Here is a 15,852-nt window from a genome sequence, read left to right on the forward strand (position 1 = left end):
TAACAGCTGCTATTTAGAACTAAAATGCAATTCAGTGTTCGTAGAGCACTAGTGCTGCTCTAGATCACTATCCTTCTAAAGAATCACTAATTTGTGCAATTGACTACTTGGCTCAAAAGATGCCTTGGCAATATAATTGCTTAATATTTACTATACCATTACACATCGATAAAAAGGAATATAGACCCGTACTGAATTTGATTTCTATCCAAAATATCAGAGTCGAAGCCTAAACGGATGACGCAATTTATCTACATCGAGAAAAAAAATGGCAGATATTTCGGGTATATGTATACGTATTTATGTAGGCATATTGTACTCATAGGTGTAAAATATGGGTACAGCATTAATATTTAAAACCTTACAAATTTTGGAGTCATGACTTTATATGAGAAGAGAATGATGGATAAAATCAAGGATGGGTAGGAGAGTTAGTAGAAAATTTTCGTCCAAGCTCAACATTACTTATTACCAGTGTCTTTCTCTATGCACTAGCTTTTGAGAACCTTGTAGAATGACCTACAATGTCACCCTCCTAATTATGAATTTATTAATTACTACATTAATTAAATGAGACTTAAGAACAATAGCATTCATCTGCAAATAGGATATACAATCAAGGTCAATTTCCATCCTGCTATCCAGCAACATCAATTGCAGCTTACTAAACTATCATTATAACCAAAAGGATAAAAATTCTGCATGTCGGATTGAAAGAGTTATGAAAAGGACAAAACTAAGAGAATTTGCCGAGGTACTTTTATTGTGTTTCTCCAATTAAAATTAAAGTTTCACCTCAGTAAATCCTTAATACAAACCTCTATTATGGATATTGCAATGTCAATCTCCAATTCTGATTGGACAACACTACCATAAACACGTAAGAACTTGCATTGAAGTTTTTCCCTTAATAAAATCCATAAAAAATAGTATTGTTCTTCTAGTAATAGTTGATCTTACACATTCTTCAGGTGCTAGTATACCATTGCTGGATTCCTATACCTGAGAGGGAACATGTATTTTCAAAAGTGACAACTGCAGCATTAAAATCAAGAATCCAACTCCTTCTTTCAAGTAGCTTAAAGAACACTATATTAGTCCACATTTGGGTGAGACCCTCTCATATCATTAATTAACCGTAAAAGCACTTGCACAGCATCATCATTAGGTTCCTGTATCATAGTTTCACTGTCCTGAATCTACTAAACATTCAAAGTTCAAACCTTTACAGCAAAACTACTTTCAATATTCCATTAAAAGGATTATAAATAGCGCATTCATCAATCATTGCACTTAAAATAACAAACTATCTATCTAATTAACCAAAAATGGCTACCTTGAGGTTGCTCCCCATAATTAAGGGCCTTTTGTATCTGACCTGCCACTTCATTCGTACTCTTAAGTAATAATCAAACGTTTATGTCAAGACTTATGGTGTGCTTGTTTCAACACAAATTTGTAGAAATAATTACTCCAAAATAAGCTAAACCAAATATACATTAGCCACTACATGAGTGTCTCCACTATTTCCAATGTAATCTTCCAAAATTAATTTGAAATAAAGATTTTATGTTAAGAACCTGTTTGGATGTTTCTCTTAACTGCACTTAGGATTTCAATACACTCTCAAATGTGTGTGTGTGTTGCACTGCTTCTCTCTCGCAAGTAGCACCAATGATTTCCACATGGTTAGAGTTAATTCGTTTTCCACACAAGACTACATAGGACTATATATTGTCCCTCTTCCCATTTCACAGGTCCCCAACACACTTGCTTGATCAACCACACTCACAATCCCTTGCAAACAGACAAAACCCTGAAACCACAATTCTCTCGAGAAAGAAAAATTCTAAGAATCCCATTTTCATTTTTCTACCGAATCGAAATGTTAAGGGAAACCAAAAATCAAAACAACGTCACAAGGGAAACCAAAGCAAATACCTTAATGTCATAACAATGCTACTCATCATGATCATAACAAAACACACGATCGCAAACAGTAATCAATAACATGCCAATTACTGGCACTATAAAACACTCAAAATATAACAATAATAATTGGTTCAACGAGTTCTTTTCGGCTCTGTTCTTACATTATTGAGAAGGACGGAGAAAAAAAAAAGGGCGAAGTTTGGAAGGAGGAGGCTTAGGAAGTGTCCCAGGGCTTAGGTTCGGGAAGGGCAACGACCATACCTTGGAGGTTGTGGTCGAGGAGGACCTGGCATCCGAGCCTGGAGTGTTTGTTGAGGACCCTGGCTCGGGAATTCCGAACGAGGACGTATTCCTCGTCGTAGGAGCGAGGGGGAAGCTTGTCGAGCCATTCTTGGGCGATGTTGACCTCGCAGTGGGCGGAGCAGGCGTCGATCTCTTCCAGGCGGTGGGAATCCGGGTCGATCAGGCCCGTGTTGATTAGGGCCTTCAGGAGTGTGTGGCCCGCCAGGCCCACTACCTCGTGTTTCTTGCCCTCGAAGTCTATCGCCGAGAGCCTCACGATGCGGTCCGAGACCTTCTTCGAGGAGGACGAGGTGGCGGTGGAGCGCGAGATTAGCGATTTCGAAAAGAAGGAAAGGGAGGGTAGGCGTTGCACTTGAGAGGACAGCCGCTGCAGATTCGCCACTGCCATTGTTGGTTTTTGGATCGAAGAATGGAACACAGGAGCGGGGGAGGGAAGAAAGGGAATGGGGATGCTTGTTGTTCTGGGCCTCTCACTGTTGACTCAGAATGAATTTATGTTGGGCTGGCCTTTGCCTTATGGGCCCAATTCAACCGATCTAAAGCTCTTACTGCATTCTTATCATTACTAACTACACTCCATATTAATGGAAAATAACTAAAATACATTCTCTTACTACATTACACCACCGTTTCGCTGTTGCACCATTGCCGCTTCGAAGGAAGAAGAGAGAAAGAATGCTATGTGGAAAAAGGCTTATTCTGAAAACTTTCTTTCCGAAAGGTATTATATAGGTTATGGAAAGTTTATTCCAGAAATTTGATTTTGAAAAACTTATCTAGAATACATTTTATACGATTCAAAAATCTCACTATGAAAATCCTATTCTGGAAATCCCATCTCAGAAAAAACAAAATATTCTGGAATAAGTAACCTAAAATTCACTTTTACAAGCTGTAAAATGACCATTTTGAAAATCACTTTTGCCATCTTTCTGACTTTAATGCTCAAGTGAAAGAACCCCTATCCACACGTTGGTGATTATGATACATCTACTTTTACCAACCCAGAGTTTCTCCTTTCATATAAAAAGCAACCATATTTAAACGGGAATCCCACGAAACATGGTCTAAAGGGTGGTGGAAACAAGTGGGAATGGTAGATGTAACTATGGTGAAAACTTTTTAAAACATGGTGGAAACAGGTGGGAGAACAGTGGAGTCGAGTCCTAATGACTGGGAATAGTGGCGTGAAGGCCGATAGATATAGATAAAAGGATGTTGGGTGAGTCTAAAGATGGTTATGTTGAGTGGAGAAATTGGACAATAGGGTAGTGATAGATATCCATGCCAATGTGTAAAGCGACATAACGAGCTTCATTTTGGCATTGATATTGTCCAATTGAGTTTCGAGGGAGGTCAATTTTCTAGAATGGTTTGGAGGGCTTTCTCCATACTTTTTGTTTGGTCAATTAAAGCACCAATTGATATAAGACGTGAAAGAAATGTTGGATTATTGGGCTCCCTTCTTATGTGGAGAATAGATCAAAATAGTATGGTCTATTATGTCTCATTAGGTTAAAATGAGATGGGTCAGATTAGTAAAGCACAAGAGAGTCATTTGAAGATAGACAATAGCCAAGTCAGAGAAAAAGAAAGAGAGAAAGTCATTCCCGCATAACCCTAAACCTGCACTGGTGTTTTCGTCGCTGTGAAGTCGTTCACCGTTGGATCGAGCTGATGTTTGGACAGTAGGTTCCAGACATATGGTTCTTCATTCTGACCGTTCGGATCTTCAATCGGAGGTCTATATTGGGAGAAATCGGTCCCGAACCAGCAGCCCTATTTTGGAGAATTTTCATCTTCTTTGTTCTCATTNGTAAGCATTTGTGCTTAGTTAATTTGGCTTATTGAAAATACCTTTTGGTATTATTATTGGAGACTCTTTTGTACCCTATTATTGATCATAGTGGATTTTTCTTTGGTCTGGACGACTCNTGGTTTTTATCCTTGCATTAAGGGGTTTTCCACATTAAAAATTGTTGGTGTCTCTTTGTGTTTGGGATTCTATTTTTGTTCTATTTGTTTGGTGCTCCTCGTAGATTCTCGCAAGAAGGGGGATTGAATTTCCGCTGCATTATTACTCCTTGATAAGTTGTTATTTGTTTTGGCCCTTTCCCCATTAGAGTGGTATCAGAGCTCTTTGGTTAAGGGACTGTTTAATTTGCATGAATGATGGAGGCACATACAAAATTGATTCCGTTGAATGGAGAAAATTATCACTTATGGAAAGGCAAGATGAAGGACTTGCTATTTGTGAAAAATTTGCATCTTCCTTTTTTTGCTTCCAATAAGCCAAAATCCAAGTCAGATGAAGAATGGGATTTTGAACATCAACAAGTATGTGGATTTATCAGGTAGTTTGTTGATGACAATGTCTATAATTTTGTTGCTAATGAGACACATGCGAGAACCCTATGGGATAAGCTTGAGTCCTTGTATGCCTCTAAGTCAGGGACTAATAAATTGTACTTGCTGAAAAATTTTGTGGAGTTGAAGTACAAGGAAGGAACTCCTGTTTCAAATCACTTGAGTGAATTTCAAGGACGCTATGATCAATTAGTAGAAGTGGGTATAAAATTTGATGATGATTTATTGGGCTTATTCCTATTAAAATCTTTACCTGATTCGTGGGAGACATTTCGAGTTTCCATGATAAGTGCTACCCCTAATGGTGATATTTCTTTGCAAATGGCAAAGAGTGGTGCTCTTAATGAGGAGATGAGAAGGAAGACGCAGGGCACTTCATCTCATTCATAAGTGCCTATTACAGAGAATAGGGGGAGGAGCAAAAAGAAATAACAAAACAGTGGTAGAGATAAAAGCAGGAGCAAGTCCAGATCTCGATACAAGAATGTGGAGTGTCACTATTGTCACAAAACAGGGCATATAAAGAAGAAATATTTTTTGTGGAAGAAAGAGAGAAAAGACAAAAAGGGTAAGTAGAGAGAAAAAGATAATTATGATGGTGATCGTGTTACTACTACTACATGTGGTGACCTTGTTTGTCTTCGTGATTATGACACTATTAATTTTGTATCTGATGAGAGCATGTGGATAATTGATAGTGGTGCTACACTGCATGTTACATCTAGGAAGGAGTTATTCATATCTTATACACCTGGTGATTTTGGAGTATTGAAGATGGGTAATGATGGGGTGTCTAAGGTTATTGGTGTTGGTGATGTTCACTTGCAAACCAACATGGGGATGCAATTGTTGCTTAGAGGAGTTAAACATGCTCCAGATGTTCGCTTTAACTTAATTTCTGTGCAGGTACTTGATGATGGTGGATTTGATAACCACTTTGGTTCTGGAAAGTGGAAACTCACCAAAGGTAACTTGATTGTGGCTAAAGGGGAGAAAAACTCTAAGCTTTACTGGACAAAAGCTTTGATTGCTAAAGATAGTGTGAATGTCGTGTATATGGAGTCATCTTTGTGGCATAGAAGGCTTGGGCATATCAGTGAAAAGGGACTTAATTGCTTAGCTAAAAAGGATGTTCTCTCAGGATTGAAGAATGTAGAGTTGGAGAAATGTTCTCACTACATGGCTGGTAAACAAACCAGAGTATCCTTCAAGAAGCATCCTCCCTCCAGGAAGTCAGAGTTGCTTGAACTGGTGAATTCTGATGTTTGTGGCCTGTTGAAGGTAAAGTCTTTTAGTGGTGCACTTTACTTTGTTACTTTTATTGATGATTGTTCCAGGAAGCTTTGGGTTTATGCACTACAGAGAAATGACCAAGTGTTGGACAAGTTTAAAGAATTTCATGCTTTGGTTGAGAGGCAGTCAGGAAAGAAGCTGAAGCGCATTCGTACTGAAAATGGTGGTGAATATTGTGGACCATTTGATGCTTACTGTAGACAGTATGGTATTGCACATGAGAAGACTCCTCCCAAAACTCCTTAGCTGAATGGTTTAGCGGAGAGGATGAGCAAGACATTGATTGAAAGAGTTAGGTGTATGCTTTCTGAAGCAAAATTGCCTAAGCATTTCTGGGGCGAGGCATTGTTTACAACAGTGCATGTTATTAGTCTAAGTCCTACAGTTGCTTTGAACTCTAAGGTGCTAGACAAGATTTGGTTTGGCAAGAATGTTACTTATGATCACTTGCGTATCTTCGGTTGTAAAACATTTGCTCATGTTCCGAAGGATGAAAGATCCAACTTGGATGTGAAGACAAGGCAATGCATCTTCATTGGTTTTGGTCAGGATGAATTTGGCTACAAGTTGTATGACCCCGTTGAAAAGAAAGTTGTTAGAAGCCATGATGTGTAATTCATAGTAGATCAAACTATTGAAGATATTGATAAGGTGGAGAAGTCTACTCCTAAGGAAGATGGTAATGTGGCTGATGTTGATCCAATTCGATTGTCTATTAATGATTTGGATATTGATGTTCATGATGATGAACAACATGGTGATATTGATAATCAATAGGTTGGAGATAACTTGAATGTTCCTATTGATAATATTAATGAAGAGGAACATGATGAGAGTCTTGGTGATGTACTTGATCTACCTGCACCCAGAAGATCTGACAGGCCAAAACAACCTTCTAAGAAGTACTCTACCGATGAGTATGTAATGTTGACTGATGAGGGAGAACCTGAATGTTATGAGGAGGCCGTTGAAAGTGAAGAAAAGCAAAAATGGTTGGATGCAATGCAGGATGAGATGAAATATCTGCATGATAATCACACTTATGACTTGGTGAAGTTGCCAAAGGGTAAGAGAGCCTTAGAGAACATTTGGATCTTCAGGGTGAAGCAAGAGAGCAATTCTACATCTACCAGATATAAAGCCAGATTAATGGTGAAAGGCTTTAGACAAAGAAAGGGTGTTGACTGTAATGAGATTTTCTCACCTGTGGTGAGGATGACATCTATTCGAACTGTGTTAAGTTGAGCTACTACTCTTGATTTGGAGGTTGAGCAGATGGATGTTAAGACAACCTTCCTTCATGGTGATTTAGAGGAAGAGATTTACATGAAGCAACCAGATGGTTTTCTTGTTAAAGGCAAGGAAGACTATGTGTGTAGGCTACGAAAAAGCCTATATGGTTTAAAGCAGGCTCCGAGGCAGTGGTATAAGAAGTTTGATTTTGTTATGTGTGAGCAAGGCTACAAGAAGACTACTTCTGACCATTGTGTTTTTGTCAGGAAATTTTCTGAGAATGATTTCATTATACTGTTGTTATATGTTGATGACATGCTTATTGTTGGAAAAGATGTTTCCAAAATTGACAGGTTGAAGAAGCAACTGGGCGAGTCATTTGCCATGAAAGACACGGGAGGTACTAAGAAGATTCTTGGTATAAGTATCACTCGTGATAGAAAAGAGAAGAAACTTTGGCTATCACAGGAGCACTACATTCAGAAGGTGCTGCAAAGATTCCAAATGGAGAATGCTAAGGTTGTAAGTACTCCTCTTGCTACTCATTTTAAGTTGAGTGTTAAACATAGTCCTTCAAATAAAGTTGAGAAGATAGTTATGAGCAAAGCTCCATATGCTTCTGCAGTGGGTAGTTTGATGTATGCAATGGTATGTACAAGGCCTGATATTGCACATGCTGTTGGTACAGTTAACAGATTTCTGTCAAATCTAGGTAAAGAGCATTGGAATGCTGTGGAATGGATTTTGAGGTATCTTCGTGGTACTAGTGGTTTGAGGCTTTGTTTTGGAGGTGATAAGCCTACTTTGGTGGGTTACTCAGATTCAGATATGGTTGGAGACATTGATTCCAAAAAGTCCACTTCAGGCTATTTGATTCAGTTTGCAGGGGAGCCTTGGCTTGGCAATCAAAGTTGCAAAAGTGTGTGGCGTTGTCTACTACTGGGACAAAATTCATTGCACTTACTAAAGCATGCAAGGAATTGTTATGGGTGAAGAAATTCTTGCAGGAGCTTGGTTTTGTGCAAGATAAATACTTGTTGTGTTGTGACAGTCAAAGTGCTATTCATCTTGGTAAGAATCCAACTTTTCATTCTAAATCCAAACATATTGATGTGAGGTATCATTGGATACGTGATGTTTTGGATGCTAAATTGCTGGAACTAGCTAAAGTTCATACAGATGATAATGGTGCTGATATGATGACCAAGGCATTGCCAAGAGGAAAGTTTGAAGTTTGTTGTGAGATCGCCGGTTTGACGAATATCTCCACATAGTCGTGAGAGGGAGATTTGTTGGGTTATTGGGCTCCCTTCCTATGTGGAGAATAGGCCCAAATAGTATGGTCCATTATGTCTCATTAGGTTAAAATGAGATGGGTCAGATTAATAGAGCACAAGAGAGTAATTTGAAGAGAGACAAAAGCCAAGTGAGAGAAAAAGAAAGAGAGAAAGCCATTCCCGCATAACCCTAAACCTGCATTGGTGTTTTCGTCTCTGTGAAGTCGTTCACCGTTGGATCAAACTGAGTTTTGGACCGTAGGTTCCAGACATATGGTTCTTCATTCTGACCGTTTGGATCGTCAATCAAAGGTCCAGATTGGGAGAAATCGGTCCCGCACCAGAAGCCCTATTTTGGAGAATTTTCATCTTCTTTGTTCTCATTAGTAAGCATTTGTGCTTAGTTAATTTGGCTTATTGAAAATACCTTTTGGTATTATTATTGGAGACTCTTTTGTACCCTATTATTGATCATAGTGGATTTTTCTTTGGTCTGGACGACTCGTGGTTTTTATCCTTGCATTAAGGGGTTTTCCACGTTAAAAATTGATGGTGTCTCTTTGTGTTTGGGATTCTATTTTTGTTTTATTTGTATGGTGCTCCTCGTAGATTCTCGCAAGAAGGAAGATTGAATTTCCGCTGCATTATTACTCCTTAATAAGTTGTTATTTGTTTTGAGCCTTTCCCGTCAAGAAAAAGTAACTAAGAAAAGAAAAGACTACTAGACTCTACTCTTTTATTCAGAAAATTGGTTTTACAATGACCATAGTGACACACATCCCTTATAATAACATAAAGATTACGACATGACAGAGGATACATCTTGCAAATTAAGTCAAATGTAATCGAATACTAGATTTAATGATACTTGCAGTGGTCTCACATAGTTATGCTCACTATCATCTTAATTAAATATTTATATATAAACATGTTGCTCAAATTGTTTATTTATAAAATTAATTATGACATTTTTATAAGAGAAATTCTTTAGATAAGTTGTTTTTTTCGTGTATTTTATTAAAATAAATAACAAAGATGTTACAAATGTCACGTTTCAATTTCACGAGTTCAATAAATTTCGTAAGCTTTATAAATCTCTCTTGAGTATGTTTCATTCAGCAATGATAGCATGGTCGGCATTATTTCACTTGAAATTTCCCTAAATACCAATTTCCGTTTCATCAAGTAATAATGTTTTAAGAAAAAAGACAAGGGAGAGAAAAAAAAAATGTAGTTTTGACTTTAGATTCGCTGTTTTCCTGCTCATCCAAAACTCAGTGCAACAAGCCAACAACTCAACGTTGAGCATTTTAATCTAAGATGCTAAGAAACACGTGGATAATAGTCCACAAGAAAATGTGTGCATTGTTTAGAACACATACTTGGAAATGGCTCCAATTGATAATGATTTTACTACCTTCTCTTGACAGAAATTTCGTCGAAGATCCTAGAAAAAGAAGCTGTAGTCCACAGTGAAAAGAGACTGAGAAATAGTTGATACTTTTGTCCTGTAAAACTGATAGGTGAAAAATTGTACTTGGCCTCCTCCTTATACCTCTTTTACTGTAACTATAGTAAAACCAAGAAGTTTCTTCAGATTTCTGAAAGTCAGTACACAAAATTATGATGTAACAAGAAAAATTCAGAACCATCATTTCCTAAGAAAACACAAGTATTTCAAGCGAACTTAATGAGTGTTGGTTTATTGAGAATTGAGCATTGATTTTTAATGTTGAAAACATGACAACGTCAACTTACACACACAACACACCCCTATCGACCACATTAAATGAGAGTGTGAAGTTAGAAAGAATTGTCGTCCATATGATTTTGTACATTTATTGAAGATCTTTTCTTTGGAATCTGAAGGCACATCCAAAACAGAGAACCCTGGATGCACGTTGGGTAGTCGACATGTCTTTACATTGCTATGGCCATTCCAAATGATTTTTTGCATGGAAACACCACTTTTGCTTCGGCAAAAGGTCAAACCTTTCACTGTCCTTACTATGGCCAGGTTAACTAGGATATGGGCACTCTTGTAATTCTGGTTGGGTCTAGAATTCCACCATGAGTTAGCTAGCCACTGTGGGTAGCATTCTGTACCTCTTGATCATGCTCCTCTGTCTCACTGCACAATTTGCCACTCTATCTCTTATGGTCATTAATTCACCACAAACACAGTTATCTCTTTCCTTCCCCTCCATCTTTATCTTTTTTCCACAAACTCATTCATTTATCCCTTCATATATATATTCACCATCTTCACTCATATCCCCTTCATTGTTATTATTACAACACCAAAAGGCCACAATGGGAGACACCAAACTACCTGAAGTACTCTTGCTACTCTTCACCTTAATTCTTGCAGCTAAATTCACGCAAGGTCATAGTCATGTCACACTCTTCTACATCAATTTTTCATTTCTCATCACTCACTCACTCACCTGCTTTTTACCTCTCACCATGCTTTCTACTACATTCTCTATATTTTTATCTTGATTCTTCTGACTGTGGTACTTCTATTAATAGTTTTCTTCATGTAGAGTTCCTCAGGATTTTAAAGAAAATCACTTTTCTCACTGATGTTTTAATTCTTGCGTGTTTTGTATTCAACTTTGAAGAGTAATAACCAATCCAGGCTGACACAGTTTCTTCATGTTCATGAACTTTATTGCCACAAGTTTCTAGAGAATGTACTTTTTGGTGTATCCTAAATTTGTCACTACTGATTCAGGAATTAGAACAGGAGAGTTGTTACCTCAATCCTCTGAACCCCAAAGAGTGCCAAGTTTGGAGGTGAGCCAAACATGGATTACCCTTTTGAATTTCTTGGTTGATTTTCCATTTGCAGCTAAATTCTTGCATTGAATATGTGAAATCTTAGGATGGCAATGAGGCATGGAAAATGAGGATTTCTGGGAGACTGATGATTGGATCCACAACACCAACTTGTACGTACAATGAGTGTAGAGGTTGTAAGTATAAATGCAGAGCTGAGCAAGTTCCAGTAGAGGGAAATGACCCAATTAATAGCCCATACCACTACAGATGTGTTTGTCATAGATGATATATCATGTTCAATAATGTTGAATTATAGCACACTGCAACTTGAGTTGTAGTAGACATGAGTTTATCTCCTCTAAGTTACTGCTAAGACAAACTTCAATTCCTCATTACTTCCACAATCCTTCTTTCCATGTTTTCATTCCATTACTAATGAGAAGCTTCTGCTGTTTTTACTGTTCCCTTGGTTTTGACTTGTGAATGATTCTCCATATTAACCTGCCATTTTTGTTCCAAGTACTGTCTTAACTGATTTTTTGTTGTTGTTGTAGTTGAATACTATTCAACTAGAGTCATGGTACAGATATTAGAATCGTTGACGTGTCTCAATTGTCTTATTGAGCATTTAATGAATGCCATTTAATTTCACGCGTGCACAGCCAGAATTTGCGTTTTGGAGGGAAGGGAGAAAAACTTTAAGTGCAATCATGTTATAATCTATGTTGTGTCTTTGAATAAGTCTTAATACAATTGATTTTATTATTTTGGACAAAAGATAAAATTGTTTCAATTCGAAAAAATTTGATTTGTGTTTAAATATGTTACTTTAGAAGGAAGTTAACTGTTAAACTTGGTGTAAATTTTTTATCAACAGCAAAAATTGTTTCAATTTTCAAAATTAGTTTTTGTTCGAATGAAATTTTTAAAGTGAAACTAAAACTTGGGGTGTAACGTTTTATATTATGCAAAAGCTACCTAAATTGTTTCAATTCAAAATTCAGTTTTGATGGAAATCAAATTTCAAAATTAATTGTGAAAACGTGTTCAAATTTAAGTATGTGTTAAAAACAACATATAATTAAGAAAATTTATATTGTTTTAAAGTTTTAAGTTGAAAATAATCTTAATTCGTTATTGATCTATATGTCATTTCTGGATGAATCTTAATAAAATCAAATATTTAATGTGCAACTAAACCAATAATTTTGTTTTTCTATCTTAACATGATTACAAGAAACCAAACATCCAAGGAAAAGTAACTAGTTGTAACTGATAAAAAAAGATAACTATTTGTTTGCTGTTCTGACATGGAACAAGCACACTAGCATGGTTATGTAAGAACCATGTTATCAAAACTGAAAGGTCAAGTTTGAAACTATAATAAAGATTGTTTGGTTATCAGGCATTGCCACTGGGACAACATGGTCAGATAAATTATTATAGTGAAGCCTTTTCTAAGCTTATTTATGCCACGCCATTTAGTTTCCTGAGTAATCTTGTCACAGCTAGGAGACTTAAAATGCTGAAGGAAATGGCTACGTAACAAGAAGAAGCATATATAGTTTGTTAAGAACCATTTTAGCGAAAATTTGTTGACCACAAAGTGAGTATGTGTAGCGAATTTGAGATTCTGAAGATGAGCCATCGCTGCAAGTTGGCACATGAAAGTGGTCCCAAATATTAAGCATAAGCGACCAAGAACTCACATGGGTAATTTGTTTGAACTCTATTCAATTTCACAAAGTGGCAAAACTAAATTTCAAAAGAACTGAACATGCATATACGCAGGGAGGTCCCATATACTGCGTAAAGCAAGCTAGCCCCTGCGCACGTAATATGTTGTCATGTGCTTGGCTTCATCTTAGCAGTTAGTTACACAGAATCACAAGTACTTTCACAATCTTCATAATCAGTGTATTCAATCTAATCATTTCACTGCACATTCCTGATATAGATACACACGCCTTTTGCTTATTGCAGATATGCTTAAACAAATTGTGCAAATAACACCCATAATTTATAATCTTTTCATATATTTTAAGCTTACCATAAATGATATGGCCTTTTTCTATGTCAAATCTCAAGAACTTTGTTACAACTGTTACTTATGCAGAATACGACGGAACGCAATAAGTAATTTGTTACATGTTTGGTGTAATCTAAAAAAGGAAAACAAAAACATGAGACTACACAACATAGTGCATATATAGAACCCACAAGACTTACTTTTTAAGAAAACAGTTAATTTATATCAAGTTTAAGTGCAACATTCTGATGTTTATAGCTATATAAGAAAACACAATGTGAATGCTAACTGAGAGAAGGAAATGAACAATGAATTAGCTGATAGAATGGGATAAGGGGTCCTTATCATCAGCATCTGAATGTGGAAATCATCGGCGTGCAGAATAAAATTTCCTTGTACACGGTCGGTGAAATGTTATGCCAGCTACACTTATAAAACCTCACATGGTGTCTTGTCACACAGAAGTAGAATAATGGTGAGATTGTTATGTGTCACTTGAAGACACAGCCAAGGACAAGATACCTCCTATTATTTACACCTGATAGAAGAAGGAAATGTTAAAATTTTGGCTCTTTTCTTTGTCTCTATTTCGATCACGAGGATGAGAATGCTGGTTATGATGTAATATGCTAGGGACAATCCAAAAGGAATGGAAAATGGTGATTCATCAATTTATGTGAATGACTGGCTTAGTAGCATAAGTTTCTTATCGACCGAGTATGCTTTCAAATTGTGGTTCACCTTGAAACATGCAGATGTATACTTAGTAGTGTCATAGGCCAAGAAAACACTAATTCTATAGAAATTTAGTTGGATATGGTCTTGACGATCTTATGCAGTGATGCACGTGGCAATGAGGTGAGGGTTGTGCCCTCCTCACAGGAAAACAAAAAGAACATGATGCATGATGGTGCATAAACGTGTCGTGGTTAAAGTGGACAAGTTCAACCTTGTTGGTGCCATCTTTCAAGAAACTACGTACCTGTAGCAAAGCATGGCCATCTATCATAGCGCATGGACCATGCAAAGGAGGAAATTAATAAAACAACGTAGACACTTTCTTTGTCTTTTGTATTGCTTTGCATATGCTGAAATTGACCTCAATGGAATCCATGGAAAACCAAGAAACTTCTACATGTGAAGGTCAGAATTTTTGTTTTTGATTTTCATTTTATTTTACGTTTTATATTTTTTAAACTTTTTTCTGAAGAAGATTGTTTAAGTATATGTCTTAAAATGATGGACACTACATTTTATATGTTTACTCTGCATGTAAGTATATGCTTTTCGCTAAAAGATAAACATAGTTGTAATTTTACAAAAGAAAAAACATTCCTAAGAAAGGGCATAATGATCCAAGAAAAGAATAAGAGCACTCACGAAAGAAGTAACATAATTATAGGAAACACTATATATTTTTTATTTTAGGAAGGGTTATTTTTTGTTTTAAAAACTTAGACTAATTTCCGGCGGTTTATGTCTAATACCGCATATACCTTCTTCTTTTATTATTTTTTTAAACTTTCCGGCGGCTTGTAACCAAACCCGCCTCTAAAATATATATTTTTTATTTTTAGAATACTTAAACAATCGATATATCTCCTCCTTGTGCCTTCTTGGTATCCATCTAATTTAATTCTTTAAAAGTTTCTAAATTCTAACCTCGCTCTCCTCCTTCATCAAAATTTCCCCAATCCTTCCCCGCACCACAATCTTCTCCTAGCTTCATGTTTGTCTTGTCCTGCTAGACTTCATGTTCGTTTTCTGCTGCTTGGTTGAGCTTCAAGGTGGATGCGTGGAAGCATTTGTGGGTTGAGCAAGATTGTAGTGTTCTACGTGCTTTTACTGATCGTCAAGGTTACGACTGTGTACGATCTTGATTCTCTGATTTAGTTTTTCGAAGTCATCCACTATTACCACCTATGTATTTATAAATTATTTTAGAAATCTTTATAATTTTATATAATTTTCGTGTTTTTTAAAGTTAAACTTTAAAGAATATCATCCCACCTACATTTTTAAATAATCAATTGTTTAATATTGTATTATTATTATTTTTTTTAAGATAAAGCTTAAAGCAGATTTTATTAAAGTGTAATGCAAATTCTAGAAGAATGTAGAAGCACCTTAGAAAGTAGAATTCAAATGTAATACAAGTTCTAGAATGTTGTAGAAAAGCCTAAGATAGGAAGAAAAATCAAGAATAGTCTACATGTGTGAAAGTCTAGAACATCCCACATAAGTTATGGCTAGTATGTACTAGAATATTCTATGGGTCTATAAATTCCCATGAACTCTACCATTTCATGCATGTAGACAAGAAGCCAACATCTACAACAACTAAGACAACTACAACACTTCTTACAACTACTACTTCTACATCCTACTATCTCCACATTTTCTCTACCTTATCAACTACTCCTTTCACAACCTTTAAATACTAAAGTGGTACCAGAGCTACGTTCGGTCATTTACTGGGCGTAAATAAAATTTTCAACTACCTTAAACAAAACTATAACCCCATTTTGTACTACCTCCAAAATATTTTCTCAACTCATGACTACTACCAATCAAACATCATCACTTCCAGTACCTATTTTCAATGGAGAAAATTATGATTTCTGGAGTGTCAAA

The 15,852-nt window shown here is 36.5% G+C and overlaps 2 protein-coding genes across 2 annotated transcripts; one reads left to right on the top strand and one right to left on the bottom strand.

Annotated features, from left to right (window-relative positions):
* Positions 1-1,924: 1,924 nt before the first annotated feature.
* Positions 1,925-2,694, bottom strand: LOC106779486 (rhodocoxin). The gene has a single exon (XM_014667599.2). The coding sequence runs from the start codon at positions 2,621-2,623 to the stop codon at positions 2,147-2,149; it is 477 nt and encodes a 158-aa protein (XP_014523085.1). The 5' UTR covers positions 2,624-2,694; the 3' UTR covers positions 1,925-2,146.
* A 7,711-nt stretch (positions 2,695-10,405) lies between these two features.
* LOC106779490 (EPIDERMAL PATTERNING FACTOR-like protein 9) lies at positions 10,406-11,650 on the top strand. Its single transcript, XM_022776588.1, is given in 5 exon segments — positions 10,406-10,655; positions 10,657-10,708; positions 10,711-10,791; positions 11,143-11,204; positions 11,293-11,650. Coding segments are annotated over 5 exon segments (513 nt in total). The 5' UTR covers positions 10,406-10,520; the 3' UTR covers positions 11,476-11,650.
* The last annotated feature ends 4,202 nt before the right edge of the window (positions 11,651-15,852 follow it).

This window comes from Vigna radiata, unplaced genomic scaffold (genome assembly GCF_000741045.1).
Source record: "Vigna radiata var. radiata cultivar VC1973A unplaced genomic scaffold, Vradiata_ver6 scaffold_282, whole genome shotgun sequence".
Taxonomy (NCBI): domain Eukaryota; kingdom Viridiplantae; phylum Streptophyta; class Magnoliopsida; order Fabales; family Fabaceae; genus Vigna; species Vigna radiata.

Coding starts and splice junctions, on each gene's coding strand:
- LOC106779486 (XM_014667599.2), bottom strand. CDS start 2,623: ATGGCAGTGGCGAATCTGCAGCGGCTGTCCTCTCAAGTGCAACGCCTA.